The 17,831-nt window shown below is 40.5% G+C and overlaps 2 protein-coding genes across 2 annotated transcripts; both read right to left on the reverse strand.

Moving 5' to 3' along the window:
* Positions 1 to 529: 529 nt before the first annotated feature.
* Positions 530 to 4,792, reverse strand: LOC128629172 (uncharacterized). Its single transcript, XM_053675949.1, has 3 exons — positions 4,756 to 4,792; positions 3,777 to 4,382; positions 530 to 2,917 (listed from the first exon to the last, which is right to left on the reverse strand). The coding sequence occupies exons 1-3, from the start codon at positions 4,790 to 4,792 to the stop codon at positions 2,841 to 2,843; spliced, it is 720 nt and encodes a 239-aa protein (XP_053531924.1). The 3' UTR covers positions 530 to 2,840.
* Positions 4,793 to 5,249: 457 nt separating this feature from the next.
* On the reverse strand, positions 5,250 to 9,350 carry LOC124626338 (B-cell receptor CD22-like). Its single transcript, XM_053675950.1, has 4 exons — positions 9,260 to 9,350; positions 6,300 to 6,684; positions 5,832 to 6,163; positions 5,250 to 5,739 (listed from the first exon to the last, which is right to left on the reverse strand). Exons 1-4 carry the CDS (start codon positions 9,315 to 9,317, stop codon positions 5,465 to 5,467), a joined length of 1,050 nt encoding a protein of 349 aa, XP_053531925.1. The 5' UTR covers positions 9,318 to 9,350; the 3' UTR covers positions 5,250 to 5,464.
* Positions 9,351 to 17,831: the final 8,481 nt, after the last annotated feature.

Consider the following 17,831-nt stretch of genomic DNA (forward strand, 5'->3'; position numbering starts at 1 on the left):
TTGTTTGAGTTCTCTTACCCAGAATTTATAGGCCTGTGGTGATCAGGTGTCAGTTAAGCGCATTGCGTGATATAAAAATGGCACCTGTGAACCTCGCCATCAGCCTCTACTATCTGAAGCGAAGACGCAATTCATAGGCACACCTCAGTATGACAAAGCTATGCAACGTCTCGTTCCCTCTCAGGGAACAGGGTTACATGCGCACCCCATGGGGAACTCAATGTTACGTGAGGTTCACTCTGTGGGAACGAGTATACCCGTTCCCCGTCATACTGAGGGCACGACCTGTTCAAAAAGTCAGAGTCTGAGGGTCATTGCAAGACACTCAAGCCTAGGTTGGAACATATACCCACGTTGTAATATCGAATGAATGTGTGCAGCATAGACCACCCCCCACCTCCTCCACCTTCGGCATAGCTGTATAACCGTGCCGTTCATTCCCCATGATGGCCGAATGATCCGAAATCGCAAGATTATGAATACGACTTAGTGAAAGACAGAAACTGGGTGGTGTGATTAAACAGAGTTAATGATGGCACTGCAAAGTTGATTATTTTCCTATAAAAGCACATCCCCAAGTGTTTTATTCCTGTCAAAACCCTGCACTTCGACATTCGAGTTTATTTATTTATTTATTAGTCTTAGTATTTTATTAATTTTTAAAAATCATTTATCATTAGATGTAATGTTCTGGAACAAACAGTTGTTATTACTTTATGAACAGGCTTATGGGTGTTCCTAATTAAGTGGCCAGTGTGTGCACACACAAACATTCCATTGCAGAAAATACAAAATGGATAAAGCAGCAATTTAATTTTCAACATGAACACTGTGTCACAGATAAAATGCTCACTGCTGTGTCACAGTTACAATAAACAGATAATAAACTTCTTTATTTTTAAGATAATACAGATCAACATTTTAAGCTCAATATAAAATACATTAAACATACGTTAATACACTTCTGGATTGTTCTTACTCTGTCTTGCTTGTGTATGTGAGATTGCGTAAGCTGAATAATGATTAATAGCTCTACTGCGATATATACAAGAGCTTTATCCTGGTCAGAGTCACAGTGAATCAGGAGTCTATTCCAGGATCACTGGCTGACAATCAGGACCTCATGCTGTGTTTGAATAAAGCTCTTAACTCATAAAGCAACAAAAAAAAAATGGCCCCTCAACTCAGAATTCCTACTCAGAAAGTCAGGAAGGTCTCCTCAACCCTGAGTTCAGTACATGACATCAGACCAACATGGCCATTATTCAGTTACAATATTCACAATAAAGAAGCGATAACTAATGAATGAAAACTCTACAGCTGACTCCTAACCTGCTGGCAGTAGCAAAAAGTACTTCACACACTGCTATAAAATGATTAAAGCTGCTTTAAATGGCTGTAAGATGCTGATGTCACTGGTGTAAAGGAGCGATTCAGTTTCTCCACTTCAGTGAGGAGCTCTCTCTATTCATCAGCTGTTTCAGGACTCATTTAATTAAATTTACATTTATTCACTTAGCAGACGCTTTTATCCAAAGCGACTTACAAATGAGAAAGATACAAGCAAAGCGATATCAAGCAGAGAACAATACAAGAAGTGCTACCATACAAGATCTATTAATTGAATTCCAGAAGAAGCAATGTGCAGAGTAAAGGTGTAAGTGCATTTTTTTCTATTATGAGTTGGTTAGGTGTTCATAGAAGAGGTGGGTCTTTAGCTGTTTTTTGAAGATGGTGAGAGATTCTGCGGTCCAGATTGAGATTGGAAGTGCATTCCACCACTGAGGAACAGTTAGTGTGAAGGTTCTGGAAAGGGACCTTGCGCCACGCTGAGTTGGAACTATTAAACGTCGGTCGCTAATCGATCGCAGATTGCAAGAGGGAACGTATGCCTTCAGGAGAGAGTTGAGGTAGGAGGGTGCTGTTCCTGACAAGGTCTTGTAGGTGAGCATCAAGGCCTTGAACTTGATGTGGGCAGCTACAGGAAGCCAGTGGAGATAGCTGAAGAAGGGTGTGACATGGGTTCTCTTGGACTGGTTGAAGACGAGGCGCGCTGCAGCATTCTGAATCATCTCAAGGGGTTTGATGGAGCTGGCTGGGAGGCCTGAAAGCAGTGAGTTGCAGTAGTCCAGTTTAGAGATAACAAGAGCCTGGACTAGAATCTGTGTAGCCTGTTTGGTGATGTAGGTTCGGATTTTCTTGATGTTGTAAAGGATGAACCTACAGGACCTTGCAGTTGCTGAGATATGGTCTGTAAAGGTCAAGCCGTCATCAAGAATCACCCCAAGGTTCCTGGCCGTTCTGGTTGGCATGAGTGTGAGTGAGCCGAGCTGTACAGTGAGGTTGTGGTTGATTGAGGGACAGGCTGGGATGACGAGAAGCTCAGATTTTGCCAGGTTAAGTTTAAGATTTTTTTTTCCTTCATCCAGACCGAGATGTCCAAAAGGCAAGCAGAGATGCATACAGAGACGGATGGATCATCAGGCTGGAAGGACAAATGGAGCTGGGTGTCATCAGCATAGCAATGATATGAGAAGCCATGAGACTCAATCACCTGCCATAGAGATGTAGTGTAGATAGAAAAGAGGAGTGGACCCAGAACTGACCCCTGTGGAACGCCAGTTGTGAGTTGCTGAGTTTCAGAAATACCTCCCCTCCATGACACTTTGAAGGATCTGTCAGAGAGATAGGATTCCACCCAGCGCAGAACCGTTCCAGTGATGTCCAGGCTGGAGAGAGTTGAAAGGAGGATCTGATGGTTCACAGTGTCGAAAGCAGCAGAGAGGTCAAGTAGGATGAGGACAGATGATCTAGAGGTTGCTCTTGCTAGTCGTAAGGCTTCAGTGACGGAAAGCAGAGCAGTCTCCGTGGAGTGGTTGCTCTTGAAGCCAGACTGCTTGGTGTCCAGGAGGTTGTTCTTTGTGAGAAAATTTGAGAGTTGATTAAAAACGGCTCTTTCAAGAGTTTTCGAAAAAAAAAAGGGCGTAGGGAAACAGGTCTGTAGTTGTCAACTATACCAGTGATGGTTTTTTAAGCAGTGGGGTAACCCGGGCTTGCTTAAATGAGGTAGGGTATGTGCCAGTAGAGAGCGATGTGTTAAAGATGTGTGTGAGTGCAGGTAATAGTGTGGGAGAGATGGACTGAAGAAGGTGAGAAGGGATAGGGTCAAGAGGACAGGTTGTGGGATGGCTAGAGAGGAGGAGAAGGGGGATGAGGGGGACAGAGTAGAAAGGAAAAGGTTTTGAAAAGAATGCGGGTGTTGGGAGAACTAAGAATCTTCTCTTGGTAGAATGTGGCTTTAGCAATGGAGATGCTATTGGAAAAAGAAGAGAGAAGTGTCTGGTAATTGGTTAGGTCAATTGGGTTGTTTGATTTGTGCCATTTCCTTTCAGATGCTCTTAGTTTGGTCCGGTTGCTACGCAGAGCTTCTGAGAGTCAAGGACTAGAGGGTGATGTGCGAGCAGGTCTGGAGGTTAGGGGGCATATGCTGTCAAGAGAAGATGTTAGAGTGGAACATAGCATGTCGGTTGCGGTGTTTAAGTCAAGTGAGGAAAGGTGGCTTTCGGGGGGAAGTAAGGTTGTGACAACTGAGGAGAAATGTGAGGGGGAAAGGGAGCGAAGATTGCGACGAAAAGAGATAGAGGGAGGAGACACTGATGGTGGTGAGGGGAGAGAAATAGAGAACTGGATAAAGAAATGGTCAGATGTGTGGAGACGAGTAATGAGAAGATTATGTGAGGTGCAATTACGTGTGAGGATGAGGTCAAGCTGTTTACCGGCTTTGTGGGTTGCTGGTGTGGTGAACTGCTTGAGGTCGAATGTGGGAAGGAGAGCAAGAAAGTCAGCTGCATGTGGCTTGTCTAGATGAATGTTGATGTCACCAAGGACCAGAAGAGGAGTTCCATCATCTGGGATGGTGGACAGTAGCGTGTCAAATTCATCGATGAACTTCCCCAGTTGACCTGGAGGACGGTAAACAACAAGAAAGTGCATTTTGGCAGGGTCAGTGACTGTAACAGCATGAAATTCAAAGGACGTGTATGAGCAAGAGGGAGAAAGGCAGGTAAATTTCCATGTTTTGGAGAGAAGCAAACCTGTACCACCCCCTCGTCTGTTGGGGCGTGAGGTATGGGAGAAGTTGAAGTCGGAGGCCAGGGCAGCGGGTGTGGCAATGTTCTTAGCATGGATCCAGGTCTCAGTCAGAGCCAGCACGCTGAGATTGGAGTGGGTTGCAAATGCAGAAATGAAATCTGCCTTGTTGACAGCAGATTGGTATAGAATGCCACGGTCTGGGCCTGTGGCAAATAACAGGGATGAACTGATGACACATGTTAGTTTGTGGAAACAGGTGACAGTAAGAGGAATAAAGGGAGAAAAGTATACTTAGCAGCACGTGTGGTGTCTTGTCGGTGTACTTGCTCGGTGGACTCGCGCGGGTAGACTCACAGGTCTTTACACGAGCTCGGTCTTCACACGACAAGGGCTGACGCTTCCGCCTCAGTGTTTCTTAATTAATAAATACCGATGTGTTTCAGCTGAGCACGCCTCTTTAATTAGCAAAACAAAGAGTAGTCGCGTGAACGAGCGACTCCCAACCAAAACCGAAACTGAATACCAGAATTTGTTGTAATCTAGCAATAAGAGTACAGCTCGTAGCAACAAGGAAGCACAGTTACAGCTTCTATCTAACAATCGGTGCTAAAACTAGTTTCAACTAAAAAATCCAGAAAGAAACACTTACCAGTTACTGTTCGCCTGGGTCAATAATCGCTTCTGCGATTTCATTTATCATGTTCCTCAAAGAAACAACACACAGAAACATCAGAACTGTGTGTTAAAGCAGAACACGTTACTAACATATATTTACATCAGTCATCATCACACACTCTCTGATTTACGTTTATTAATATTACTGATTAGGAAATAAATCTAAAATTGCTGTTGGAGTTACAGCTGTGTATTGTAGCTCTCACATCTTCAGATTAAAAGAATAATATTATCACATTACTCGAATCGAATGGTGGTTTGGGGTTTAAAAGATAAAATTCACTGCTCTTTAGTCAGAGGAAATGGGCGTGTCAGCAGGAGGACTGGGATGAGAAATCTGTGAAGAAAGAAAGAGGCCACGCCTTGTTGAATTTGACCAATCAGGTGTGTGACTCCAAAGTAAAATCAAAAAGTGAAAACAGCTCTCACTGCTCTCACAGTCTCCTGCTTTTGCTCACACAAAGTCAAATATTTATCCATCGTGAGCTTCTTCAGAGGAATTAGTGATGGATTTATCAGCACAAAGAAATACAAATTCTTGTATTTTCTTACCTTATAAACAGGAAGGTGATGATGAGACAAACACACACAAACACAACAGCCCCAACACCTGCGTACACACCTAAGCTCTGAACCCCTGTGTGCACGATGATGTGATAATGAATCAGTGTTAAATATTTATCAGTGTGATTCTGATTTATAGATTTACATCATCACTCTTACTGTTTAAAGTGATGGACACTGCAGCTGATCTCTCAGAGCCGTGTTTATTCTGAGCCTCGCAGTAGTACTGTCCACTCTGTAGTGCTCCGTAACTCTGTCCAGATCCTACAGGTGATGATTCTTTCTCCTTAAACCAGGTGTAGTTCTCCACAGGTGGGTTAGCATCACTGCTGCAGGTCAGAGTCACTGAACTGCCCTCCACTATTTCACCAGAGGAGCTGATGGACACTGAGACGTTCTTTGGTGGATCTAAAATGGGTAGGAACGTGAAACTTGATTCTATGATAGTTTTTTTTTTTTATATCTTATTAACTGTGAGGAGATCTTCAGCTTTAAATTACACAGAACATTCAGAGCTACACTTATGGAGTCCTGATGTCTGACTTCATTACTGCACTTGCACTTGTACTCTCCACTGTCCTCAGAGCTGATCTTGGAGATGTTGTAAGTATTTCCTTTTCCTACTGATGTTGTCCCCTTAAACCAGGTGTAGTTCTCCACAGGTGGGTTAGCATCACTGCTGCAGGTCAGAGTCACTGAACTGCCCTCCACTATTTCACCAGAGGAGCTGATGGACACTGAGACGTTCTTTGGAGGATCTAGAGAGTTCCACGATAAGAATGATGAAAGCAGTTCATGGCCATAAGCAGTGTGGATTTTTCTTTCATCAGTTCTTGAATATAATTTTCAGCTCATCTCAGTGCTTTTATTTAACATTATGTCTGGCTCCTAATGAATATAAAACCCACTTCACTGCACAACAGAGTCATAAATCTGAGAATCTTTTTATACTGTAATAATTCTGGAACACCTTCTTGTTATCATGCCTGTATGTGCTCGTATTTTCATTTAAATCGTCTAATCGTGTAACTCCAGAATGACCCTGGTATCTTTCTCTTTCTTCATTTGTTATGATTCTGAAGTAGTACTTGTGTTCATCTGTTTTCTTCACGTTACTCAGTCTGAGGGAGTGTTTCTGTTCATCTCCTAAATACTCCACTCTGTCTGAGTAACCTGATTCATTACGCAGATCAGTCAGCTCTTTACCATGAACTGGGTCTATTAACCAAAACCTGTTCTCCACTGTAAGATGTGTTGGGTGTGTGTACATGATGTTCATAAAGACTGTTGATCCTTTTAAAGCACAGAGATTTGGTTCGCTGTATGTCACACTCCATTTATTCCCAAGAGCTCCTGAAACATGACACATGAAAGAGGTGATTATCCTGAGCCCCATAAAACACTGAGTTATCTTACAGCTTCATTTCTCTCCTCTGGAACTCTGGGTTGGAGAAATAAAAACAATTCTTTACCACTGGAATAAACAGTGTGCAGGATCTGGACATAGTGGTGTGTTCTGAATTCAGGACTTGTAATGTGGAATTAATATTCAAACATTAAATCATGATCCACTATTCACACTATTTTATATTTTAAGTCCAGTGTCACTGACAGACACCGTTTAGTAACCACAATATTTCTGTATCCTGGAATTAAAGTTTTCGCAGGCATATAAAATACCTTTTGTCTATTTCACAAATTTAGGTCCTTTATAAATGTAAAAATTACAGAAGTTACTTGAGATTCTTACCTTGAACTTACGTAGCACCACTGTCTGACAGTGTATTATAACCACAATATATCATGCTGAAATGTATGCTTTAGCTTTAAATACACTCAAACACACTACGGAATGCCATTCAGGGCCAATATAAAATACATAAATATAACACTATTAATTAATTAAGAATATAATACTTTTTTACATCCACCAAAAGTTTTATTTTTATTTTCTCAGAGGACCTTAGAGGATATCTTAGTCAAGTGCTACAGTATTTTATGTGTTGCTGAATAATGAGTGTGGCATAATGTAAATATTAACAAAGTTTGCATTGATTTATGTGATAATAAAAACTAGGACTATTCTTGCAGCAATATTGGCAATATACTAGACTCTTATGAGTTTTATTTTAATGCCATTTTCTCATTATTTATGATTGTATTAGTGTTTTTTTTCTCTCTCTCTTACTTTAATGTGATATCATATATTTGACAGCAAAGATAACATTCTTTCTCCTTCTTTGGTTAGAATTTTGTATCACTGGTTATTTTAAGGTTTATAAGTGAGTGTCAGTTTTTAAAGTTGTGGTCTACACACTACTGAACATGTGAAATTGAAGGAGCCCAGAAAATTTATTTAAGCAGCTGCTTAACCCAAATACATGAAACTTTTCCCTGTGTGAATATTGAAATAACATTTAGATTTAAGTCATCAAATCTGAATACAGCAGTAAGTGAGATTTTAATAAAGAAACAAGAAAATTAAAAAAAAAAATCAAAACTGCAGTCTACTGTAGTTTTTGTAGTTACTGTATTTTCCCGGGAATTCCGTATCCCAGGTTTTAGTCTTCTACCTGGTACTCTGTCATACAACTGATAGAGCTTGTAGAACTACTTCCTCTTACCTTCTCAGGAGGTGGAGTCTTCGTACCGCTGGGATCGAGAACCCTTGAATTCCTTTCTTTTTCACTGGAGAAGTTGGTAACAAAGGAATTTACTCTTGAAGTAAGGTATATGAATCGTCCTTTATATGGACTTCGGTTTATTAAAGAACAAAAAGGATTGCAATTATCTTAACTCAAAATATAAATAAAATAAAATGATAAAAAAATAAAAAACACTACACAGAGTCTAATAATGGTTTTCTTTTAAGGAGAAAAATAAAGAACAACTGTAGACCACACAGGGTCTGATAATTGTTTTTCTTTCACAAGAAATTAACACGACCAAGTCTTCACCCAAGGAAATGACAACTATACACTCGCCTTTCCTCAGTATACATACAGTTTTTTGATTGCGGTTTCGGGCGCTAGGGTCTAAGCTATTGCTCAAAATCGCAATGCTTTCTCAAAGGTCCCCGGATGCGGTTACGAGCGCTAGCTCTGAAGCTACATGTAGAAAAACAGGAAGCATGCCATCCAGGGCCAATATTAAATACAAAAAAAAATAACACTATTAATTAATTAATAATATAATACTTTTTTAAGTCCACCAAAAGTTTTATTTTTATTTTCTCAGACCTCGGAGGATATCTTAGTCAAATGCTACAGTATTTTATGTGTTGCTGAATAATGAGTGTGGAGCATAATGTAAATATTAACAAAGTTTGCATTGATTTATGTGATAATTACAACTAGGACTATTCACACAACAATATTGGCAATATACTAGACTCTTATTAGTTTTATGTCAGTGCTGTTTTCTCATTATTATTCGATTGTGTTAGTGTTTTTTTTTTTAATGTATTTTCATTTTAAAATTCTCTCCTGCTTTAATGTGATATCATATATTTGACAGCAAAGACAAAATTCTATCCTTCTTTGGTTAGTATTTTCTATCACTGATTATTTTAAGGTTTAAAAGTGTGTTTAAAGTCGTGGTCTACACACTACTGAACATGTGAAATTGAATAGGGAGCCCTGACAATCCATTTAACCAGCTGCGTCACCCAAATACATGGAACTTTTCCCTGTGTAAATACTGACATAACGTTTAGACTTAAGTCATCAAATCTGAATACAGCAGTAAGTGAGTTTTCAATATAGAAACAAGAAAATAAAATTTAAAAAAAAAAAAAAAAAAAAAAAAAACGATGTCCACTGATTGGACTTTTGAGAAATTGTTCAGACATTGTTCAAATATTGGTGGTTAAATGTGCTTTTATTGTGTCCAGTGTGTGCGACTGTGATAGAGTAAACGTTTGACTCACCCGTGATCATGAGGAGAAAGATCAGACAAAGCAGAGAAGTCGTTTTAAAAGGCATCATTCTCCAGTAAAGATTCTAGATGCAAATAAAATCATAAAATAACATTACACCAAGTAACAAAATCACAATAGAAGCTACTAAATGGTTAAACTGACTTTCTTTAGACAAAATGATACATGAGGAGAGGTTTATTTATGGGAGGAGTCGCCAGGGTCAGCGCTTCGTAACTTTCAGAGGTAAAGCTTTAACTTTAAGTTTTCCAACATCTTCATGACAGAGGAGTTTACACTTTCCAGTTTATCTGTAATACTACAAGCATGAAAACCTGTGCATGAATTCACTGATGAATTCACTAACTGTTGTGCACTAATTTGCATATTAAGTGAATTGTCATAATTTACATATCAGAATCTGATATTTCAAGGAGAGATTTTCCAAACACGCGTTAAATAGAATACAGCAGTCATGCATATTGTACAAATCGGGGGTCTTTAAACTATCATCATTTTAAACCTTGCATGTGTACGTTATTCTTGTGCATGAGGATGTCTGTACAGTACATTTCGAACCACTCCTTACCAGAAACCCCTAGTGGTAGGAAAGTGTAATTACTCTAAACTGATTATGACGAGCTCCATCGCACGTAATCACATCAGCATAACGACCAGAGGAACTACTGACTTTGGTGGACACGATGCAGGTGACAGATGAAATGTAAAGTAAAACCATACAGAAGGTGCATCATAAGAGTGATTTAGATGCATAGCTGCACAGCTTGTGCAGGAATCTCAGCAACTCACCCTACTTTTAGAGAGGCCAACAAAACACATGTATTCATATCAGTCACGCTGCAGTGCTTTACTTTTCCAAACATTGTAGCGGAAAAATCAACAATAATGAAGGATTTCAACACCATATTGTAGTGTATTATTATTAAGTAAATAAGTGTTAACAGCAATATTGGCAGCCAATTGTCTCATAAATAAAAAGTGTCTGATGCATCAGTGGCAGCTATTAGATGGCAGGGCTAAAATCTACCAATAATTCAACAGTTAAACTATTAGGGTTGACCACTATATTATATAGGCTACTGATGTCTCTTGATAATAAATAAATAAATAAATAAATAAATAAATAAATAAATAAATAATAACAATCATAATAATGATGATGATCATCATCATCATCATCATCTGTAAATTGCTCTGGGTTTCTGTAAAACACTGTAAATGTAATGCCAATAGAGTAAATAATGCCAATAGAGTAAATAATCCACTTTGTTCACATTCATTACTCCTGAGACTGAATCTAGACACGTCACTGAAACTAAAATACACTATCTCTAATAAAGCTCACATGTAATGGGCGCAGGCCCGGATTGGCTAATAGGGAGCACCGGGAGAATTCCCGGTGGGCCGGTCTGTATTTTGGGCCGCGAGGGCCGGTGTTGTCATGGCACTGGTTTGAAATATGGATAATTTCAAACCAGTGCCTGCGCTATTTTGCTGCAGCCCCACTCTTTTTATTGATTATTTTCCCGCAGCCCCACTCTTTTTATTGATTATTTTCCCGCAGCCCCACTCTTTTTATTGATTATTTTCCCGCAGCCCCACTCTTTTTATTGATTATGTTCCCGCAGCCCCACTCTTTTTACTGATTATTTTCCGGCAGCCCCACTCTTTTTATTGATTATTTTCCGGCAGCCCCACTCTTTTTATTGATTATTTTCCCGCAGCCCCACTCTTTTTATTGATTATTTTCCCGCAGCCCCACTCTTTTTATTGATTATGTTCCCGCAGCCCCACTCTTTTTATTGATTATGTTCCCGCAGCCCCACTCTTTTTATTGATTATTTTCCGGCAGCCCCACTCTTTTTATTGATTATTTTCCCGCAGCCCCACTCTTTTTATTGATTATTTTCCGGCAGCCCCACTCTTTTTATTGATTATTTTCCGGCAGCCCCACTCTTTTTATTGATTATTTTCCGGCAGCCCCACTCTTTTTATTGATTATTTTCCCGCAGCCCCACTCTTTTTATTGATTATTTTCCCGCAGCCCCACTCTTTTTATTGATTATTTTCCGGCAGCCCCACTCTTTTTATTGATTATGTTCCCGCAGCCCCACTCTTTTTATTGATTATTTTCCCGCAGCCCCACTCTTTTTATTGATTATGTTCCCGCAGCCCCACTCTTTTTATTGATTATTTTCCGGCAGCCCCACTCTTTTTATTGATTATTTTCCCGCAGCCCCACTCTTTTTATTGATTATGTTCCCGCAGCCCCACTCTTTTTACTGATTATTTTCCCGCAGCCCCACTCTTTTTATTGATTATTTTCCCGCAGCCCCACTCTTTTTATTGATTATTTTCCCGCAGCCCCACTCTTTTTATTGATTATGTTCCCGCAGCCCCACTCTTTTTACTGATTATGTTCCCGCAGCCCCACTCTTTTTATTGATTATTTTCCGGCAGCCCCACTCTTTTTATTGATTATTTTCCGGCAGCCCCACTCTTTTTATTGATTATTTTCCCGCAGCCCCACTCTTTTTATTGATTATTTTCCCGCAGCCCCACTCTTTTTACTGATTATTTTCCCGCAGCCCCACTCTTTTTATTGATTATTTTCCCGCAGCCCCACTCTTTTTATTGATTATTTTCCCGCAGCCCCACTCTTTTTATTGATTATGTTCCCGCAGCCCCACTCTTTTTATTGATTATTTTCCCGCAGCCCCACTCTTTTTATTGATTATTTTCCCGCAGCCCCACTCTTTTTATTGATTATTTTCCGGCAGCCCCACTCTTTTTATTGATTATTTTCCCGCAGCCCCACTCTTTTTATTGATTATTTTCCCGCAGCCCCACTCTTTTTATTGATTATGTTCCCGCAGCCCCACTCTTTTTATTGATTATTTTCCCGCAGCCCCACTCTTTTTACTGATTATTTTCCCGCAGCCCCACTCTTTTTATTGATTATTTTCCCGCAGCCCCACTCTTTTTATTGATTATTTTGCCGCAGTCCGCTTGATGTAATTATCTTTTGACTCCAACAACAGCGGCACCTTGATAAATGGATATAGGCTAAAACGGATAATAGAAAGCGCAAAGGCGGCGCTGAAAAGGCAAGATTAAAAAAAAGAAAGATCTTCAAACTGACGCGCCAAATGTACAAAACTGAGCAGCTTTTCCACCAGCACACCAAATGAGGACGATGAGACGACCGGTAAACTAAAGTTAAGCTAGTTAGGAGCAGTGCAAGAAGCTAGAAGCCGTGCAAAACAACGTTGTCTGCTAACCACCGTTCATGTTTTCGTATCAAACTTTTTCTTGTAGCTCTTCAGCAGCAGAAGCCTCTATTGCTCATTGGGTGAATATAAGAATGAGAAGAATTAATATTAATGAAGAGTATGGTGTAGGCTACACCTGCTCAATAAAACATGCCCTGAGATAATGAATGATACCAGATGATTCAGCACTAAATTAGTGAAACTGATTTGACTTGAGAAAGCTTTGTAAAATGGGGGATCATTTGTGGTGAGAAATATTACAATTAGTGAAAGTTGATTTAGTGTCAGAAGCAGAGCCAGGACCCAGTTGTAATCCTATGCAGGAGATTGACGCTCTCACTGTGTAAGACACAGGTAAGCGGTTGTACCACAGTATGTGAATTAGCAAACATGACCACATTAGTTACATTAGGCCTATAACAATTTTCTATGTCCAAGTGTTAGTGACCAATTGTGTCTTTTATCAAAAGATAGTAGCCTAAATATACAAAGCCCATGATTGAATGGGAATAGGATAAAAGTCATATGAAATAAGCCTGCATATTTTGCCATTTGGATATTTTAGTAGTTTAAATTAAATGTGCTTTCCATGTCAAATATGTTAAAGCTTACAGAATGCTTTTTATTGTGATTAAGGTGCACTCGAGTCTAGGGATACAGAAGGACGTGTGAAAGGGAGCAGCAGAGTCTACTCGAGACTGATAACAGAGATAACAATTCAGCAGCACAACCCAGAACCACAACCTAGGAACAAGGCAGATGAAGATGATTCTGTTGATATTTTTGATCACTTTGCTCAACCTCAGTCACACGATATACATACATTTATTTCTTATCATCCTCAACAAACCCCAAAGGTTTTCAATAGCCAAGATGGCACAAACTGCAAGTGGCTGACTTACTGTGAAAAAACAAACAAACAAAAAAACAAAACAAAAACAATCTCTGTACTGTTCTGTTTGTTTGGCATTTGAACCTTTGGTAAGTGATGGCCCTTTCATAAAGGGAGGCATGAAAGATTGGAAACACATTCACCAAAGGATTGAAATTCTTATGTCTTTGGACAATGACACTGTGATAAACAAAATTGCAGAGACCAGTGCATTGTTCAGGCGTTTATTAATGTTTTAGGGTTGGCCATGTGTCCTTGAAGCTACACTTCTGCAGAGGAAAAAGAGATGAAATCGTCATTAGAAAGTTATTCTGTGAAAAGAATTCTCGCAGAGAACAGTGCAACACTTGTTTTATTCTTTATTTGTGTTTAAGGATTGGATATCTGTGAACAATTTTGCACAGAATATATATTCAGATATTGCAGAAAAGGACATTGTGATGTTTTAAAGAATAGTGTTGGAGATATACCCTTTAACTAATGTTCTCATATTTGTGTTGAAGTTGTAAAGCAGCCGTTTTCTTAAATTATGCAAAGGAAAAATAGACGATGGTGTCATTAGAAAGTGAAATGCATTTTATTTTCTTCTTTATTATTTATTTTTTTATTTTATATTTGTATTTATTTTATATTTTTTCATTTCAAGGTTTAGATATTTATTAACACTATATTTTATTATCATTATTTATTATTATTATTATTTATTATTATTATTATTACTATAATAACAATAATAATAATAATAATAATAATAATAATAATAATAATAATAATTATTATTATTATTATTATTATTTACAGAAAATAGATTCTGATACTGTTAAACATTGCATTGTGTTGTAAAAAATACTGTTGTTAAATAAATCTTCACTGTGAAGAAACACTTAGGCTACTGTATTTGCACTGAATTGGAAATGATGATATTTCTGAAAAATACAATGAATTACAAGGCTGTGGAGAACAGTGCACTATTGCAGACTTGTATACTGAGGTTTTAATGTTATTATTTTATTATAGTCAGTCGTGAACTAAAGTGGCCCGGTCTGAGGCATGAAACTCCAGGGCTGAAAATGAGTCCCACTCCGGCCCTGTCTGTGTGTATTAAATAATCTTAAGACTGACTAAAATGGAGATAGTTATAAAACACACACACACACACACACACACACACACACACACACACACTCCGCGCGCGCGCGGCATGAGGCTCATGGCTTTTAGCTTTGTTTTTTGTTACTGATCCTTACATTAATGCACCACTAGATGGCAGTCAAGTTTCCTGCTGTAGTTCAGCAATGAATGTTTACCTGTGCATGTTGCAATGCTAGTTCCGAGCACTCATTAAAATTCTTAAAAACGTTGATTCTTATATGTTTCCTGTTTACTTAATTTACGACAGTTAGAGTCAGCTCACGACCAGAAGTTTTTCACTCCTACAGTGAGCCTTAAATAATCATCACGAACCCATCACAGCTTGGTTTTGGTAACTATTATCATGAACAACTTCCTGTATTCCTCAGAGCTGCATGGATCTGAACACTGGTGTGTGCTGGTATAGTAAAATACTGAGTGACAGCGTGGTCTGATGAAGTACAGTGGTAACAGCAGGCCCACAAGAGTCTTATACATCTTATACCACAGCAGTTTGTCATTGTATTTTTATTTATTTTTTTTTAAATAATTTTTTGTTGTGAATGAAAATCGCAGCAGTTTCTGAAATACCTCAACCCACTCCACCTCTGCACCACCCACCATGTCATGGTCAAAGTAACTGAAATCATATTTTTCCACATTCTGGTGTTTGACATAAACGTTAACTGAAGCTCTTGACCTGTATCTGCACGGGTGTGCGAATTGCTCAGCTGCCGCATGATCGTACAGTCTTGTGAACGAACAGGCGGCGGATCTACAGCTGTTCCTAATAAAGTGACCAGCGAGTATATGAAAACAGATTTGTTTCGGTGCTTCTTTTAGTAAAGTGGATAAAGCAGCAACTTAATTATCGGCGTGAACACTGTGTCACAGCTGAAACGATACTCTAAACCGATTCTTTATTTCTACAGCCGGGCCACGATGCTAAACTATAAACATTTAAACAACTACTCTGAGGGAAATAAGCGATCTCTTCCATTGCAGTTACTTTTACTTTGTATGTTTTCACAAGTAACACTATTTCTACTTGGGCAGTAAGTGGAGGACAATTTTTATCAACACGCACTGTTGTGTTAAATGTAAATTTTCTCATTTACAAAATGGAGTGTGTTCGCAGCTAGACACAGGGCACTGTTTGTGTGCGTTTATCTGTAAATCTAAGGCATTTGCATTTAAAACCATGGTATATTTATTTTTAAAGGAACTAAGCAGCTTCCACTGAAGTTTCCACTGAAGTTTCCACTGAAGTTTCAAATGAAGTTTCCACTGAAGTTTCCACTGAAGTTTCCACTGAAGTTTCAAATGAAGTTTCCACTGAAGTCTGTTCGCAAGCAAACAAATCAACAGGAAGGACATCCAAATGCAACAGTTATTATGGATGTAAAATATTAATATCTTCCTTAATATAGTAAGTATGTAGTGCATGTAAACACAACTATTATGAATGTTTAATGTTTTTTTTATTTGTTTGTTTTTCTTATACCCTAGTCTAACATTTGTAGGCTGTAAGTCAGTGTATGTATGCACAAATAAAAAAAAAAATTACTGGTCTAGTACTAGTGCAATGAAAATGGGACGTTGTCACGAGTTCCCCTTTAAGCAGCGCGCTGTGGAGCATGTGAGCGAGCGCACGTGCACGAGCGGGTGCGTGAGCACCTGCTTTTCCCTTGTGGACAATCGTGACATTTTGACCACGTTCCGTTCATGTCCAAGCCTGCTGACCCGGCCGACTAAGTTCCGTTCATGTCCAAGCCTGCTGACCCAGCCGACCAAGTTCCGTTCATGTCCAAGCCTGCTGACCCGGCCGACCAAGTTCCGTTCATGTCCAAGCCTGCTTACCCAGTTGACCAAGTTCCGCTCATGTACAAGCTTGCTGACCCACCCGACCAAGTCCCGTTCATATCTACGCCTGCCGACCCGGCCGACCAAGTTCCGCTCACGTCCAAGTCTACCGACACGGCTGACCAAGCTCAGCTCAAGCCCAAGTCTACCGACACAGCCGACCAAGATCCGCTAAAGCCTGAGGTTAACCTGGTGACTTCAGTGCCCCCCGTATGAGGTCATCTCCCACCCTCCCTCCCCTGTAATGGATCTCGTTCAGCCTGCCCACTCTGCTGGGGACGCTGCTCGGCACTCCTGTTCAGCCGAGAGCGTCGCTCAGCACTCCTGCACCACTGGGTATGGCGCTCTGTTTCCCTGCTCGGCTGAGGTCATCACTCTGCCTTCCTGCTCGGCTGAGGTCATCGCTCTGCCTTCCTGCTCAGCTGAGGTCGTCACTCTCCCTTCCTGCTCGGCTGAGGTTGTATCTATGCCATCCTGCTTCGCGGAGGACGTCGCTCTGCCTCTATGTTTTGCTGAAGATGTCGGTCCTCTTCGCTGCTGCGCGCCGTTTTTCACTCCTCCCTCCTGCTTCACGGAGAGCTTCGTTCCTCCCTTTGGCCTCACAGAGACCCTCGCTCCTCTCCCTGACCTCGCGGAGACCCTTGGTCCTCTCCCTGGCCTCATGGAGACCCTCGCTCCTCTCCCTGGCCTCGCAGGGGAGGTCGCTTCGCTTTCCTGCACTGCTGAGTACAGCGCTCTGTTTCCCTGCTCCGCCGAGGACTTCGCTCAGCCTGCCTGCTCGGCTGTGGTCGTCGTTCTGCCTTCCTGCTCCGCCGAGGATGTCGCTCCGCTTCCCTGCTCTGCCGTGTACGTCGCTCTGCCTTCCTGTTCCGTCGGGGACGTTGCTCTGCCTTCCTGTTCCGCCGGGGACGTCATGGTGCTTTCCTGCTTCGCCGTGAACGTCACTCTGCTTTTTTCTTTTGCCAAGAATGCCGTGCGGTCTCCTGGCTTTGCTTGGGACATTCTGCCCAGGGGGCCGGGGCCACCAATGAAGATGGATGTTTGGGGGGGGTGTTCTGTCACGAGTTCCCCTTTAAGCAGCGCGCTGTGGAGCATGTGAGCGAGCGTGCGAGTACGAGCAGGTGCGCGAGCACCTGCTTTACCCTTGTGGACAATCGTGACATTTTGACACGTGCATTTTTTTATGTTTCTGTTATGCCTCCTCCCCATCCTGTCATTGGTAGTTGAATCGAACCCCCGACCCTGGAGGTGTGAGGCGAATGTGCTAACCACTAATAGTGTACCTTATATAATATAAATACATTGTATTTGCTTAAAGGTTGCAGATACAAAGCTTTTATTTATTAATTTTTACCACATTTTCCACACAAATTCTTAACATGATTTATTGACATACAGTATGGTT

This window comes from Ictalurus punctatus, chromosome 26 (assembly GCF_001660625.3).
Source record: "Ictalurus punctatus breed USDA103 chromosome 26, Coco_2.0, whole genome shotgun sequence".
Lineage (NCBI taxonomy): Eukaryota > Metazoa > Chordata > Actinopteri > Siluriformes > Ictaluridae > Ictalurus > Ictalurus punctatus.